The sequence below is a fragment of the Podarcis melisellensis genome (assembly GCF_964234715.1).
Source record: "Podarcis melisellensis genome assembly, chromosome: 16".
Taxonomy (NCBI): Eukaryota; Metazoa; Chordata; class Lepidosauria; order Squamata; family Lacertidae; genus Podarcis; species Podarcis melisellensis.
In genome coordinates, this window is record NC_138533.1 from 9,207,797 (window position 1) to 9,225,672 (window position 17,876).

At 48.0% G+C, this 17,876-nt stretch overlaps 1 protein-coding gene and 1 long non-coding RNA gene across 2 annotated transcripts in view; one reads left to right on the top strand and one right to left on the bottom strand.

The window, feature by feature from the left end:
• LOC309358758 overlaps positions 1-17,876 on the top strand; it is a 141,686-nt gene that overhangs the window by 77,858 nt on the left and 45,952 nt on the right. The window lies entirely within an intron of this gene.
• KCNN3 (potassium calcium-activated channel subfamily N member 3) overlaps positions 1-17,876 on the bottom strand; it is a 96,347-nt gene that overhangs the window by 68,982 nt on the left and 9,489 nt on the right. Inside the window, exon 2 of the mRNA XM_081891486.1 lies at positions 2,507-2,602. Coding sequence (XP_081747612.1) covers positions 2,507-2,602 — 96 coding nt within the window. The remainder of the gene's footprint in view (positions 1-2,506; positions 2,603-17,876) is intronic.

Genomic DNA, 17,876 nt, shown 5'->3' on the forward strand with positions numbered 1-17,876 from the left:
TAAAATCTGTGGGGGAAGGAGGAGATGAGCAATGGGGTCAGGATGACCCCGGCAAGGATGGACTCGCTGATCAGTGCTGTCAACAAGCCCGTCTGAAACTGTGGCGTCACCTCACTAACAGTGAAGGGCAGGGAAGAAATCTAATAATTAATAATAAAATCCCTTCTTCCACCCAATTATCTTTGTATATAAATAAAAATGTCAGGTATCGCCACACACTGAATTCGGACCTTCCCAACCCACTTCCAAGCCTCTCACCCACTTTGGTTTCTGCACCGTTTGAGAGGCACTCTGCACATGTTCAGAGGCAAGGCCTAATCCACAAATGTGGGGTCTAACTTTTTTTAAAAAAGGAGGAGGAGGAAATGCTTCATGGGAAAAATGAGCCTGGCATGAAACGTTGTGGGTTTAGTTTAGCGCCCATACCACCACCCCACTAAAAAAAACCAAAATAAACCCCGAGCCTGATTGTGAGTGCCCGATTCAAGCCTGCTGGAAGGGGACAGGAGAACATGCAATCAGCAAAAACAAAACTGCCAGGAAGCCATGTCAATTGCTCTGGTAACCTTGGCAACCCACAGCCAGACAGTGGCAAAGAGGAGGCCTAGTTGTCACCCATTGGGCTACCCCCCCTTCCCCCCAAAAAGGATGGGATCTCAAGCCATTTGGGTCCATGGAACATTTCCTACTGATCACAAAGCATTTTGGGGAAGGGGAGAAAGGGGATGCTCCCTCCCCCAACACATTCACACATATTTTTTTACTAGCACAGATGCGAAAATCAGCTCTCTAAAGCAGGGGTAGGCAACCTAAGGCCTGGGGGTCGGATGCGGCCCAATCGCCTTCTCAATCCGGCCCATGGAATCAGCGAGTTTTTACATGAGTAGAATGTGTGCTTTTCTTTAAAATGCATCCCTGGGTTATTTGTGGGGCATAGGAATTCGTTCATTCCCCCCCCCAAAAAATATATATAGTCCTGCCTACCACATGGTCAGGGACGCAGGTGGCGCTGTGGGTGAAACCACAGAGCCTAGGACTTGCTGATCAGAAGGTCAGTGGTTCAAATCCCTGCGACTGGGTGAGCTCCTGTTGCTCGGTCCCTGCTCCTGCCAACCTAGCAGTCCGAAAGCACGTCAAAGTGCAAATAGATAAATAGGTACCACTCTGGTGGGAAGGTAAATGGTGTTTCCGTGTGCTGCTCTGGTTCACGAGAAGCGGCTTAGTCATGCTGGCCACATGACCCGGAAGCTGTACGCCGGCTCCCTTGGCCAATAAAGCGAGATGAGCGCCGCAACCCCAGAGTCGTCCGCGACTGGACCTAATGGTCAGGGGTCCCTTTACCTTTGCCACATGGTCTGAGGGACAGTGGACTGGCACACAGCTGAAAAAGGTTGCTGACCCCTGCTCTAAGGAAACCCCAAAATTTGAGGGAGAGGCCGGGAGGATGGTGTCAATGGGCTGAGAGGGGGAGCTGCACAGCAATGCCTAAACCCCAAAGACAAACCTAATCCCCTCCCCACACTTATTGTCCACCCTGAGACCTGTGGGTATAGGGCAGTATATAGATTTAATAAATAATAATTGCCCCTCCGGGCTGGTCCATGTTGGGAGTTTTCAGGCCTCATTCCAGTCCCCTTCCTTCTATGACTTGGGGTTACTTCAAGCTGCACCCACAAAACTCTTCATATAAAGCAAGGGTGGGCAGTGGCCCTCCAAATGTTGCTGTCCCCAACTCTCATCCACCCCAACCAGAATATTCACCAATATGGCCAATATTCACAGACGACCCCTAGAAGACCACAGCTTAGCCACCCTGCAGCTTCAAATCTTTCAGCTGCCGTTCCTCAAAAAGGGTGGCGTACAGAAAAGCGAGAATGAAACTCTTCACCGAAGCATAAAGAAGAAATGTTAATAGACTTGTTTGGGGTTTCGAAAGTCTATTCGGGGTTTCTAGTCCTTAAGAACAGCTGGCGGCAGCACCCATTTGTTCTCTAGCTAGGGAAAGCTCTCTGCAGGTGCCCCGGCAGATGTGATTTTGCTGGCTGATTTATGCCACTTTTATCACACCCTACTGTGTGTGTATTTCATTTTAATATGCCATTCCTTGCGTTCAGGGTCCCTTTAGGCTAAAAAACGGTATACAAATAAACTGCGTTAAATTAAAAATAAATAAATACACAAAAGTCATCGCCAGTAGGGGTGCCCTCCGGGTGTTTTTGGACTACAAATCCCACCAGGCACTGCCAGCCGGAGAAGACTGCTGTTCTGCTGAAACCTTTCAGCGGTTCTCAACCTGTGGGTCCCCAGATGTTGTTGGACTACAACTCCCATCATCCCTGAGCTCCGGCCTTGTTAGCTAGGAGTGATGGGAGTTGTAGTTCAACAACATCTGGGGACCCACAGGTTGAGAAAGGCTGCAAGTTTAACTTCAAGAAATTGGTAATACTAAATAATAATAAAAGAGAAATCAATGTAACATCAACTCGTAGGGCCGCAGGGGCATTACCTGAACTTCTCGGGTGTGATAGGCAATGATGAGTCCCAGCAAGATGATGGTGGAAAGACTTATAAGGCATTTGAGCGCCAGTGAGAACATGGAGCCCTGTCAAACCGAGAAGGAAGGGAGAGGTTAGCTGTAAAGTTCAAAGCAACACACAAACACAATAACCCTGCAGAGCAGGCCCTTCTCCCTTTCACAGGGGGGTGTGAAGCAGCAGGGTATTTTTAGGGCAGTGTTTTTCAACCACTGTTCCGCAGCACACAAGTGTGCCGCGAGATGTTGCCTGGTGTGCCGTGGGGAAAATTGAAAAATTCAAAAGATTTAAAAATAAAGTATTTTATGATTTTTCATATTTCTGTTTACTTACTATTTCATAATAAAGTAATTATAAAGTACTTTCTTTGTGTTTATTTGATTCCTATTCAAGAGAATTACTTTATATATAGTCAATATAGGCACAGAGTTAAATTTTTTAACATTTTCTAATGGTGGTGTGCCTCGTGATTTTTTTCATGAAACAAGTGTGCCTTTGCCCAAAAAAGGTTGAAAAACACTGTTTTAGGGTGATGGATAATAGCAATAATAGCAGGGTTGCAACCTACAGTAGTCCTACTCATGGTACATTCACTGAAATCAACATAACTGAGGCAGCTGTCTGCACCATACATATAAAGTATCATACCACTTTAAACATAGAATCACAGAACTGTAGAGTTGGAAAAGACCCAATGGATCATATTACTATTATTATTATTATTATTATTATTATTATTAATACTCCGCCCATCTGGCTGGGTTTCCCCAGCCACTCTGGGTGGCTCCCAACACAATATTTAAAACATGACAAAACATCAAACATAAATAACTTCCCTAAACATAGTTGTTTATTTCCTTGACATCTGATGGGAGGGCATTCCACAGAGCGGGTGCCACCACCGATAAGGCCCTGTAACCTCACTTCTCGCTGTGAGGGAACCAGCAGAAGACCCTCAGAGCTGGACCTCAGTGTCCAGGCTGAACGATGGGGGTGGAGACGCTCCTTCATCCCATCTGGACTATTTATTAACTTGCACCAGAGTCCTAACCACATCTACTCAGAAGGGAGTCCTACTGAATTCAATGGGGTTTACTCCCCGGTAAGTGGGGTGAGGATTGCAGCCTCATTTCTCAGCAACTAAGGACAGCTTGAGCTGGGGAGATGATTTTGAATGATTTTGAAACAGCAGCGGCCGTTTCCCCATCCTTGGGTGCTTTAAGGTCAAATAAAAGTGATCCAGTCATGTCTCCTTGTCTCCCCCCCCCCAAAAAGAATAAGCCACAAAGAAGTGCAAAGGCATTTCGATTTCTTAACAAGCATTTTGTTCCATCAGTTGCTTCTGCCAGGGGTACAGTGCCTGCTGTTTCTGGAGGGCAAAATAAAGCTTGGAACGAAAATAATCACCATTTTCATTCATGCCCTCATTTACTGAGCACACATCCCTCACTGATTTTTGTTTTTTAATGGTAATTGCTTCCTCGGTGGCCCCAGTACACTTTCCTGTGCACACACACTCATTAGTTGAGGATATTACTTGGGTAATAACTGTGTCCTTTCCATTTCTCCACCGTGCTTGTATTGGCTGTTGTATTGTGTTCTCCCTGCGCTTACTCCCTCCGGCTTCTTTCATTTTACAGAAAAAGAAATACAGATTTATTCTTTTCCAGGAGGCAAAAGCAGAATTAGCATCTAGCAGCAATTCACTGCTGCTGCTCTACTTGCCGTGAGATGCATTTATGAGGGCTGCACTCGGCACGTGCTCAGGGGCACCTCGTTTATTTTTATTCATCGAAAAGCAGCTCCCTGTCAAAGGGGAAGAGAGTCGAGAGCCAGGTACAGAAGGGCTCTGCTAAGTGGGGGGCCTCATCTGCTCAGAGCAAAACCCTGCAGGGTCCTCATGTTGGCAGTGGGTGTGACTAAGAAAGCGGAGTTCACAATGCACCCCACCCAACAACAACAACAACAACAATAATTTATTATTTGTACCCCGCCCATCTGGCTGGGTTTCCCTAGCCAATCTGGGCAGCTTCCTCAGAGACCAAAAATACACTAAGATGTCACACATTAAAAACTTCCCTGAACAGGGCTGCCTTAAGATGTCTTCTGAATGTCAGGTAGTTGTTTATTGCTTTGACATCTGATGGGAGAGCCTTCCACAGGGCGGATGCCACTACCGAAAAGCCCCTCTGGCTGGTTCCCTGTAGCTTTGCAATGAGGGAACCGCCAGAAGGCCCTCGGCACTGGACCTCAGCGTCCGGGCAGAACGATGGGGGTGGAGACGCTCCTTCATCCCATCTGGACTATTTATACTGGTCCGAGGCCGTTTAGGGCTTTAAAGGTTAACACCAGCACTTTGAATTGTGCTCGGAAACATACTGGGAGCCAATGTAGGTCTTTCAAGACAGGTGTTATGTGGTCTTGGCGGCCGCCCCCAGTCACCAGTCTAGCTGCCGCATTCTGGATTAGTTGTAGTTTCCGAGTCACCTTCAAAGGTAGCCCCACGTAGAGCGCATTGCAGTAGTCTAAGCAGGAGATAACCAGAGCATGCACCACTCTGGCGAGGCAGTCTGCGGGCAGCTAGGGTCTCAGCCTGCGTACCAGGTGGAGCTGGTAGACAGCTGCCCTGGATACAGAATTGACCTGCACCTCCATGGACAGCTGTGAGTCCAAAATGACTCCCAGGCTGCACACCTGGTCCTTCAGGGGCACAGTTACCCCATTCAGGACCAGCGAGTCCTCCACACCAGCCCGCCCCCTGTCCCCCAAAAGCAGTACTTCTGTCTTGTCAGGATTCAACCTCAATCCATTAGCCACCATCCATCCTCCAACCACCTCCAGGCACTCACACAGGACCTTCACCGCCTTCACTGGTTCTGACAATGGGGAGAGGTAAAACATGCCGGCTGGATTTTTGCAGCTGTTAAAAAGGCACAGGAGCCCCGCAGAGCAAAGGACTGTTGGCAATTTTCTAGGAGAGCTTAAAGCAGAGGCCCTCCAGGCAGCGGAGAACCCAAAGTTATTTCTCAAAACGATTTCCTTCTGATCCTCTCCATTACTGTCCATCGATTTCTCTCTCCCTCGTTGAGGAACAGAGAAGTTAGCCCTCCGTTGGAAAGAGCCCCTTCATTTACCAAAAAAGGCATTAATGTCTCATTATGCTTAGTACCATCCGCAAGGAGCACACACTCCTGCCCTGACCCTCTCGAGGCTTTAGATATTTCTCATCCCAGCCTAGCGCAAAACCCAATTAGTGTCTCTGGATGGATCGAAGCGACCTGAAATTAGCCACTTGCGAATCGCTGGGGGAAAGAGCAAATGGCGGCGGTTACCCCACACGCACCTGCCCATCCCAAAACTGCTTTCCTCCCAAAATCCACAGGCTGAAATCCAGAACATAGCCAATCCCCACTGAACATAACAGCAGCCTGCTTGCTGGGTCAGGCCAACAGCCCATCAAGTCTAGCCTCCTGTGCTCACAGTGGCTGGCCAAACACGCTGGGGGGGAGGGGAGCCCGCAAGCAAGGCCTGACCCATAGCTGTCAACCGTCCCTTATATGGCGGGACAGTCCCTTATCCCAGTGCCGTGTCCCACTGCTGTGCCTTATTGATGATGTCCCTTAAATTTCCCAGGTTTCAAAGGAAGCAGCTCCTTTCGCTCCCTCCCTGCCGGCCAGGGAGGAGGGAGGCTCCAACTGTGTTGCTTGGCTGCGTTGCTCACCCAATAAGGAGCCTAAGAACGACTGGGGGGTGGAGCTTGCATGCCTTGTGCCGATCAAATCGGCCACGTTGCCTGGGGACTCGCCTTTGCTCAGCGCTTCCCAGCGGAGAGGTGACCGTGGTTTTCCTTGCTGCATCCCCTTTGCCGGGTTGCTGCGCTGTGGGAACCACCGCTTGAGGCTTCGTTTGGCTGCTGGCTGGGCTTTCTGCCCTTGGCTCGGAGGGCCTCAGAAGTCGAACATACCTGTGCTCTGAAAATTCCTTATTTTGGCTGCTGATCCCTTATTCCTGAGGCTGCTGGTCTCTTATTTTCAAATCTGTAAGTTGACAGCTATGGCCTGAGCGCACCAGCAACTCCCCCCACCTGCTATTCCCAGACACTTGTATTCAGGTACACATTAGCACTTCCAACAGTGGAGGCAGAACACAGCCATGCCCACCATGATTTTGTCCAATCCTCTTTTAAAGCCATCCAAGTTAGTGGCCTTCACTCTTCTCAGAGCCAATTCCAAATTTTAACCATATGCAGAGAAGTAGTTCCTTTCGCCTGCCCTGAACCTTCCAACATTCCACTTTGTGGAAAACTCCCCTATTCACACCTCCAATCTTTCTCCTTTTCTCTAATCCATGGGTAGGCAAACTAAGGCCCGGGGACCGGATCCAGCCCAATCGCTGTCTAAATCTGGCCCGTGGACGGTCCGGGAATCAGCATGTTTTTACGTGAGTAGAATGTGTCCTTTTATTTAAAATGCATCTCTGGGTTATTTGTGGGGCACAGGAATTTGTTCTTCTTTTTTCAAAATACAGTGGTACCTCGGGTTACATACACTTCTGGTTACATACGCTTCAGGTTACAGACTCCGCTAACCCAGAAATATTGCCTCAGGTTAAGAACTTTGCTTCAGGATGAGAACAGAAATCGTGCTCCAGCGGCGTGGCGGCAGCAGGAGGCCCCTTTAGCTAAAGTGGTGCTTCAGGTTAAGAACGGACCTCCGGAACGAATTAAGTACTTAACCCGAGGTACCACTGTATAGTCTGGCCCCCCACAAAGTCTGAGGGACAGTGGACAGGGCCCCTGCTGAAAAAGTTTGCTGACCCCTGCTCTAATCCATAAAGCCTGCCAGTGTTAGGAACTCAGATATGTAAGCTAGGCAGCAAAATGGCTCCTTAAAACCAAGGCTGCGGTCGCCAAAACATAACATCTAGTTGCCATTTGGGGGCAAAACGGTTCTAAAGCCTTATTTTTCAGATGAATGACTGACTGTGATTGATTCTCAGCTAAACATCTGGCTAGTTCAGATGTCAACCCTGAGCTTGGTTAAGAGCTTTGAGAACTTGAAGAAAAGTCGCTTGACCCAGGGACAGTCCACATGTATATTGGCCTATTCCGACCCCTTTTTCTTAACGGTGGCTGCTCGTGCTCAGGCTGCACAGAAAAGGCATTTTGGTTCCAGAAATTCATCCCGATTGCGCAGATAAAATATAACTGACAGAATTCTACATGCTCGGGATGTTAGTATGTGAGAACAGTCCAGATCCAATGATCCCAAGGCATGCACCTCAAAATGGCAGAGATGTCAGGCGCCCAGGCATCTTCACTTGGTCGCAAGTGGTCGAAAGCCAGGTGTAAAATGCACCCGGCGCCTGGCTAGTTTCGAACACTGAAAGCCCCGATGTTGCTCCATTCCCTTGTTAAACAGGGGTGTCATACACGTAGCTATGCTGGACCGCAAGGTCTGAGGTAAAATCCTCCTGCCAGAGAAATCAGGGAAAGGTTTCATTTTTTTTATTATGTTAGCCAGGAATAGATTTGGACTCGCTGGCAGAGAACAGGCAAGGAAGAAGTACAGAAATTGGGATGGCGCGATCTCTCTTAATAGTTTGGCCTTGCTGCGTTATGTATTTGAAGATGACAGAGACGAGAGAGAGGCCGGAAAAAATTTGATACTCTCTTTGTTAAACGCTACCGGGATCAAATCAACTAAACATGAGCAATCAGACCATTGGCCATGGCTGCTGTGGTTGATAGGAGCTGGGAGTCTAGCCACATCCATTCCACTCAAGCCAAGGGCCTTACTCATGAAGCGAGCTTCGCGGCTGTGCTGGGATTCGAACTGGCGTCTCCCAAATCCTACCCCAGTGCTCTAACCATGTGGCATAATGGTTCAAGAGTGTCAGTCTAGGGTGGAAAAGGGACGCAGTCAAACCCACACTCAGCCACAAAGATCACAAGGTCAGCTTCGGCCGGTCGCCATATCTTGGGACTACCTCACAAGGCTGTTGGGGAGAACTAGTCTCTCCCCTTGCCATTATTCCACACCTTGGGTCTGAGGATGTGAGGGAAACATCCTCAGACCCCCTCCCCGTTTTTCTTTTATGTCTAGTTTCAGACCTTTCACTCAAGCAAGAGGAAGATAACAACCCCAAGAAAATACAACTACTTGCATGTAACTAGGGGGGTTTGGGGTTTTTTTTTGCATGAAATCTATTTTCATCTGGGTTACTTTAAATGTTGATGGACTACAATTCCCATAATTCCCTGGACATTGGCCACACTGACCGGGGCCCCTAAGGCAACAAAATACAATGGTACCTCGGGTTACATACGCTTCAGGTTACATACACTTCAGGTTACACACTCCACTAAGCCAGAAATAGTGCTTCAGGTTAAGAACTTTGCTTCGGGATAAGAACAGAAATCAGGCTCCGGTGGCGCGGCGGCAGTAGGAGGCTCCATTAGCTAAAGTGGTGCTTCAGGTTAAGAACAGTTTCAGGTTAAGAATGGACCTCTGGAACGAATTAAGTACTTAACCCGAGGTACTACTGTAGCCATAATCTCTCAGCCTATCCAACCTTCCAGGGTTGTTGTGAGTGTAAAATGGAGAGGGAGAGAGAACCATGTATGCCACCTGGAGGTCCCTGTAGGAAGGTGGGATAGAAATGTAATAACAGGCAGTGTGGTGCAGTGGTTAGGGTGTTGGACGACGACCTGGGAGACCAGGGTTCAAATCCCCACTCAGCCATGAAGCTTATTGGGGTCAGGGGCTCTTGTCCTATCCTACCTCACAGGGTTGTTGTGGGGATGAACAGAGGAGGGGGAGAGCTATGCAAGCCACCTTGAGCTCTGTACAGGAAAAGGTGGGATATGCATGCAATAAATAAACAGCTTGAAGCCATTCCTCTGCATTCACCCCCCCCCCCTCCAAAAATAAAAACTCTGTTCCTCCCACCCCACAAAATAAAAAGGCATACCCCAGTTGGGAGACCATGGGGGCTCAATGCAGAGCAGCGAGAGGGAGGAACTGGCAAAGGTTTCGGCACAAATTGCTGCCCATTTCAAAGAAGAAGACGACTGCAACATACAGATTTCTAAGGATAAAGGCAGGCTGATTGGCATCCCTGCAGGGGCACTGCTGGCAAGGTGCCACCCGAGCCCAGCCCTGGTGGAAGGGAATTCTCTGCCCGCCTCTGCTCACAGCTGTTAGTTCCCCTCTTCCCCAGCCGCCCACGCAAAGGGTGCCCCTTGCCAACTCAGCTCCAATTTCCTCAACACAATAGGATTGGCCGGGGAAGGGCAGGGGGAAGGAACTGGGGCTTTTGGGGTGGGGTGGGGAGAGGCGCGGTTGCGGAGCATTATTTATAGCTCCCAGGAATCTCCAGCTCCACCGCAAAAAGCGGGAAGCAAGGGGAGCGGCGTGCCACCCTCTCCGTTGAGCCAAACGGCATGGAATCGAGAGCAGAAAGCTGCCAAGCTGTCCCCTCAACAGTGGGCGCTGCCCCCCACCTCCTCTGCCCTGGTCCGGCTGGCAAAGCGGGTAACGACAGCCCTGGCAGGGCAGAGATTGGTCCCATCTGCAGTCTGCATGTGAACCAGCATCATACCGCTTTGAACAGCCATGGCTTCCCCTGCAAAGGATTCTGGGAGACGACATTTGTTAAGGGTGGTTAGAAAACCCCACCTTCCCCTCACGGAGCTATAATTCCCAGAGGAGAAGGGACTGTTCCTTAAACTGTTCTGGGAACTGTAGCACTGTGAGGGGAAGGAGTGGTGGTCTCTAACTCTCAGCACCCTTAACAAACTACAGTTCCCATAATTCCTTGGGGGAAGCCATGACTGGTTACAGCACTCCGTGCTTTAAATGGAAGGTGTATGTGACCATTAAAGAATTAAAGAACCTTTTAATGAGGGTGAAAGAGGAGAGCGCAAAATATGGTCTGAAGCTCAACATCAAAAAAACGAAGATCATGGCCACTGGTCCCATCACCTCCTGGCAAATAGAAGGGGAAGAAATGGAGGTAGTGAGAGATTTTACTTTCTTGGGCTCAATGATCACTGCAGATAGTGACAGCAGCCACGAAATTAAAAGATGCCTGCTTCTTGGGAGAAGGGCAATGACAGGCCTAGACAGCATCTTGAGAAGTAGAGACATCACCCTGCCAACAAAGGTTCGTATAGTTAAAGCTATGGTTTTCCCAGTAGTGATGTATGGAAGTGAGAGCTGGACCATCAAGAAGGCTGATCGCCGAAGAATTGATGCCTTTGAATTATGGTGCTGGAGGAGACTCTTGAGAGTCCCATGGACTGCAAGAAGATCAAACCTCTCCATACTGAAGGAAATCAGCCCTGAGTGCTCACTGGAAGGACAGATCCGGAAGCTGAGGCTCCAGTACTTTGGCCACCTCATGAGAAGAGAAGACTCCCTGGAGAAGACCCTGATGTTGGGAAAGATGGAGGGCACAAGGAGAAGGGGACGACAGAGGATGAGATGGTTGGACAGTGTTCTCGAAGCTACCAGCATGAATTTGACCAAACTGCGGGAGGCAGTAGAGGACAGAGGTGCCTGGCGTGCTCTGGTCCATGGGGTCACGAAGAGTCGGACACGACTAAACGACTAAACAACAACATGTGACCATTATTACCACCACATCTGTTTGGCTGGGTCCTATACTTAAAATTGCCTCTGTTAAGCCATATTCACACCCTTGTTTAAAGCACTATGGCAGTCATAAGCAAACTCGGCCCTCCAGTTGTTTTGGGACTACAACTCCCATCATCCCTAGCTAACAGGACCAGTGGTCAGGGATGATGGGAGTTGTAGTCCCAAACAAAGCTGTCAACGTTTCCCCCCCTTTTTTTTAAGGGAAATTCCCTTACTCCGAATAGGATTCCTCGCAGGAAAGGGGAAAAGTTGACAGCTATGGTCCCAAAACATCTGGAGGGCAGAGTTTGCCTATGCCTGCACTATGGTATCACAGTCATGGATTCCCCCCCAAAGGATTCTGGGAAGTGTTGTTCATTAAAGGTGCTGAGATTTCTTCAGAGGAGGCCTACGTTCCCCTCACAGAGCTACAATTCCCACCGTTTCCTGTGAAGAGGGATCGATTGTTAAACCACTCTGGAAATTGCAGCTCTGTGAGGGGGAATATGAGTCCCCGACAACTCTCAGCACCCTTAATAAATACGAGGAATTGTTCAGGGACATCCTAAGCGATTTCTGCAAAATGACTGTGGCCACCTTGCATATTTTTCCTGGTACTGAGGAATGCTGCTCCCTGTTACCGTTAGACATTGGTTTGTGTGTGTTAAAAAAAAAAAAATCAATATTGTGTAATCGCCACAATCAGGATCAGCAGGAAAAAACTGATTTCCTGTGGTAAGAATACAGTTGCATGGGGTGGCTGTCTCTCTAATTTTGTGTCATGCTGCAGCCATTTTGCGTTAGGCCGTATCCATTCCCCTAAAAGCAGCTTTTTTGTGACAGGCGCCCTCAGTGCTCTCACATTCAAAATGTGCTTGTTAACTGAGCTTAACCACTGCATATCACTTCCTTATTTACTTAGGCCTTCAGTCTTCTTCTATTGTTTCACCTGTGGTCAAATCTGTAAGACTGTAAGCTCATAGGGGCAGGGCCCTGTCCTCTTGGACTCTGTATAACACCAGACACACTCAAAATAACAATAATGTGTTCTTATTTTTGTTACAATTCCCAGAGCTCCCTGGGAAGAAGAATCGATTGTTAAACCACTCTGGGAACTGTAGTTCTGAGAGGGGAATAGGGGGAACCGCCTAACATCTCTCAGCACCCTTGACAAACTACAACTCCCAGAATTGTTTGGGAGAAGCTATGATGTATGTTGTGAATTTGGCCTCGATGACTTCCAATATGCAGTAACAGCGGCAAGAATATTATTGGCTCAGAAATGGAAACAAGAGCAATTACCAACGTTGGAGGAATGGAAAACGAAGCTGATGGACTATGCAGAACTTGATAAACTGACTGGGAAGATCAGATATCAACGAGATCAAAAATTCATCGAGGACTGGGGAAATTTAACAGATTACTGGGAATGTTTAAGTGATAATGAAATAACGTTAGTGGCATTTAGAGAAGCTCTGTGATAAAATAAGAAATATTGTAAAAAAGTAAAATATAAGAGGGGGGAAGGCATAAAGGCAATATCAAAATTTGGAAATATGTATTTAAAGAAACTAAATTCGAATGATTGGCAGAAAAGCCGAAGGAAGTCAAAAACTGAAAAGTTTAATAGAAATTGTATTGTGGAATGATTGTATGGAAAATTAATAAAACATGATTATATAAAAAAAAGAATTTGGCCTTGATGACAAGCTGGAACATGCGCAGAGAAGGGCTACCAAGATGATCTAGGGTCGAAATATTATTATGACTGTGATATGGCTTATGAAATAATGATTTTGGAAACTGCTATATATAATTACTAAGAAATTCAGATGGAAGAGATTTAAGGAAGTCAAATAATATGTTTATGAAGATGGATTCTAATTAATTAAGTGTTAGTGTAGTGAAGATTTGTTGTATTTTATGTTTTATATTCTTTTTTTCTGTGTTATTCTTTTTATCTTTATTATTGTCAATCTTTTCTTTTGTTATATTTATGTATGGAAAATAATAAATATTTTTTTTTAAGAAAAAAGATGATCTAGGGTCTAGAAACCAAGCCTTATGAGGAACAGTTGAAGGAGCTGGGTACGTTTAGCCTGGAAAAGAGGAGACTGAGAGGGGGTCAGACTAGATGACTCTTGGGGTTCCTTTCGACTCCACAATTTTATGATTCTATGGTGATCTTTAAGCTCTATCGGAGTCATCTGAGAAATTTCACACCGTGCCTACGGCCTCTCTCACTGAACAAACAAGATTAACCGTGCAGTCCTCAGTCTACTTAGAAGGAAGCCGCACTGTGTCCAATGGGATTTACTCCCAGGTAAAAAAAGAACAAAGTGAGGATGACAGCTTTCAGGAGTGCTTAAGTTTTTCCTTCCAGGATCTCACTTGTCCCATCACCCCTCCTAAAAATTTCACAGTTCCTAGATTTCAGCTCAAACTCATAACAGGCACAACAGCTACGCTCCAACCAGACCTTGGGCTGGCAAGATTTATTTACACATCAGCAGGGGAGAGAGAATAAAAGTCAGTTCGGGAGAGGGAAGGAGGAAACCTACTCTGACTGTTGCATCTCTGCAGTTTCATTTTGAATATCCAGAACCTCACAGACAGAGCCTGCAGGGCCCAAGTAAAGTAACCCTCCAACAGTGACAAATTGATAAAATCTGGTATGTACAGTGGTACCTTGGGTTACAGGCGCTTCAGGATACATACGCTTCAGGTTATAGAGTTTGCTAACCCAGAAATACTACCTCAGGTTAAGAACTTTGCTTCAGGATGAGAACAGAAATCGCGCAGCAGCAGCAGGAGGTCCCATTAGCTAAAGTGGTACCTCAAGTTAAGAACAGTTTCAGGTTAAGAACAGACCTCCAGAATGAATTAAGTTCTTAATCCGAGGTACCACTGTAGTAGCTTTGATTTAGATGACAAACTTCAGCAACTAAACAAGCAAGCAGATACATTTATGGGTCTGTCTATTTTCATAGACAGCCCTGTTAAGGGAAGTTTTTAATGTTTGATGTATTATAGTATTTTAATATTTTTTTGGAAGCCGTCCAGAGTGGCTGGGGAAGCCCAGCCAAATGGGCGGGGTATAAATAAATTATTATTATTATTATTATTATTATTCATCCTGTGTTTTTTCCATTGTTTCCCCTTTACGGAGTTTTTAAAGATTAACAAATATGTTGATAAAAATGAAACAAAAATGCACTAATGTTTTTCTAAGTAACGAAGGGAATGGTCAACTCAGTAAATCACAGAATCATACAATTGTCGAGTTGGAAGGGACCCCAAGGGTCATCTAGTCCAACCCCCTGAAATGCAGGAATCTCAGCTAATGCAAAGATGCACAGTCTCCTAAGGGATGTTCAGTCGAAATCTCCTTTCTTGTAACCTGGAACCATTTGTTTAGGTCCTACGCTCCAGAGCAGGAGAAAACCATCTTGTTCCACCTTCCATGTGACAGCCCTTGAGATATTTGAAGATGGCTGTCCTCTCTTCTCTCAATCTCCTCTTTTCCAGGCTAAACATACCGAGCTCCTTCAACTGTTCCTCATAAGACTTGGTTTCCAGACCCTGGAACTCTGGCAACCTAATCTTTCTAGTTCCTTTTATTTTCCTTTCCTTTCCCTTTCCTGGAAGCTGCTATTAAAATTCAACTGGGGGGGTGGCGGGTTGGAAAAAAGCAAAATAAGAAGGTAAGGATCTGCATAAAACAAAGGTGCCCCTGAGGATGTGCAGATTCCCCCGCAAATAGTAGTTCAACTCACAAGGAAGCAGGGATTTGGGGCTGGGAGCTCACACTGCTTAGCTGCCTTGATCTCCATCACCTCCTTAATATATATATTTTAAAAAAAGATAACAAGGGCTGCTCTTCCTCAGAGCTGGGAAAAGAGTGAATGCAGAATCAAGATTGGGGGGGTGAGAGAGAGAGAGAGAAGGCAAGAGATATATTTAGCTACCAACTGGCATGAGAAGAAAGCAAAAACGCTTCCCCCAGCCTAACCTTGGGACCTGCTATTGTGTTGCAACAGGGGGCAGGCTCCGGATCACACCAACCCCAGGGGTGGCAAAGTGCCAGCCTCACACACATTCTTCGTGGGGTTTTGTTTTGTGTGGGTTTTTTTCCGGGTGGTGGTGGGGGGAGTAGAGTGTGAGGGTGTGTGATTTTCCTTGGCAAGTCCCCAGAGAGCAGCCCTGCCTCCCCGCCAGGCTTCTCAGGCCCTGGAAAGAGTTCCCATGCCAACGTTCCCTTCCCCGCAGAGAACTTCACTCCTTCCCCCAGCCTTCTAAATGCAGACACGCAGGTACCCAGGCGAGCCTGGCAGGAGAGCGGGGAAGGTGGTGTCGGAATCAGAAGCAATCAGGGCCAGGGAGAATAGCATTCATCCCAGGGATTGGGGGGGGGGACCCAGTGCCCTCGGGGGAGGCGGCTAGACTCCAGCTCCCAGCAGCCCCCAGAGAGCACAGGGGTGATGGGAGTTGGAGTCCAGCAACACCTGGAGGGCCTCAGTGGCTTCCCAAACACATGCCCCAACCAATCAGGGACCACATATTAAATGCACTCACAGAAGGGTGCAGTGATGTCTCCTGGACTCCAGCTCCCATCAGCATGGCCAATGGTCAGGGATGATGGGAGTTGGAGTCCAGCAACACCTGGAGGGCCTCAGTGGCTTCCCAAACACATCCCCCAACCAATCAGGGACCACATATTAAATGCACTCACAGAAGGGTGCAGTGATGTCTCCTGGACTCCAGCTCCCATCAGCATGGCCAATGGTCAGGGATGATGGGAGTTGGAGTCCAGCAACACCTGGAGGGCCTCAGTGGCTTCCCAAACACATGCCCCAACCAATCAGGGACCACATATTAAATGCACACACAGAAGGGTGCAGTGATGTCTCCTGGACTCCAGCTCCCATCAGCATGGCCAATGGTCAGGGATGATGGGAGCTGAAGTCCAGCAACACCTGGAAGGGCTCAATGGCTTCCTAAACACATGTCCCAACCAATCAGGGACCACATGTTAAATGTACTCACAGAAGGGTGCAGTGATGTCTCCTGGACTCCAGCTCCCATCAGCCCCCAGCCAGAATGGTCAACGTTCAGGGATTATGAGACCTGCAGTATCTACCATAGTAGTGTGGTGATTCGAGTGTTGGACTAGAGCCTGGGTGACCAAGGTTCAAATCCCCACCTGACCAAGAAGATCATGGGGTGACCTTGGGCCAGTCGCTCCCTCTCAGTCTAACCTACCTCACAGGGGTGTTGTGGAGATGAAGAGAGTTATGTACACTGTCCTGATCTCCTTGGAGAAAATGGTGGGATATGAATGCAATCAATGGGGGGGGGGGAATCACATTTTTCCCTAACCCTCATTTATGCATCACTCCACAGAACCCTCACAACAACCCTGCAAGGCAGGGCAGTATAGAACCAGTGTGGTGTAGTGGTTAAGAGCGGTGGACTCGTAATCTGGTGAACCGGGTTCGATTCCCCGCTCCTCCACATGCAGCTGCTGGGTTACCTTGGACTAGTCACACTTCTCTGAAGTCTCTCAGCCCCACTCACCTCACAGAGTGTTTGTTGTGGGGGAGGAAGGGAAAGGAGAATGTGAGCCGCTTTGAGACTCCTTCGGGTAGTGATAAAGCGGGATATCAAATCCAAACTCCTCCTCCTCAGTATGACTGTTGTTATAGCCATAATGCAGATAGGGCATCGAGGCAGAGCGCTTAAGGAAGGGGCGGGGAATTGAGGCAGCCACAATCGGGAATCCAGGCTGGGGGATATAATCAGAGTGCAATGCAGAACCAGCGAGGGGTGTGGCGTGGAGAGCCAGACAGAGAGGTCCCGGTGGACACATGCTCACCCTTAAGATTCCCAATCCCACCCACAACTTTGCAAGTCCGACGCGGTGTGCTTGCTCTCTCCCTAGGCCACGATGCAGTACAGGAACAAGCAGATGAATTAATGGAGGAGAATACCTCCTGCGCATGTGCTCAGCAGCCGTGCTTTGCCGGCTGACAAACCGTCTCACACCCACCCAGCCAGGAAGGTCTATTTACTTGTTTTATTCCTTGCATTTCTCGACACCTCTTCCTCCAAAGAGCTCAAAGGTGGTGGTGCCCTTGCTTCCCCCAGCGCTTCATCTCTGTAAGGGAAGGTTATGTGCAGAAAGAGCAGCTGCCAGATTTTCTTGCCACACAACAACCACCCTGCGAGGTGGGCAAGAAAGAGCCATTAGCCCGAGGTTGAGAAAGATTCATTCTGGCAGCCTCAGTCTGTCCTCAACCAAACCCCCCTACCTGCCCTTTTAACTACAACCAATCAGGGGACGGCTCAGCCTCCCATTGGCTCTGGCTCCACCCACTGCTGGGCTGGCAGCCGTCCACACTGCTACGCCCACCCCCCTTTACGCCAAGAGATTATTATTGGAGCAAGATTCCTGTCCCCCATGAACATAATCGGCTGGGTGGGGATTTGAACCCACATCTCTACCAGTCCGAGTCTAGCGCTCTAACTGCCACACCGCTCTCAGTTCCCCCAGTACTGAGTTCAGCTCCAAAGAGTTTGCAAGCTCCTAGATGCTGGACAGCTCAGTCAGTAGAGCAGGAGACTCTTTATCTCAAGGTTGTGGGTTTGAGTCCGACATTCGGCAAAAGCCTCCTGCATTGCAGGGGGTTGGACTAGATGACCC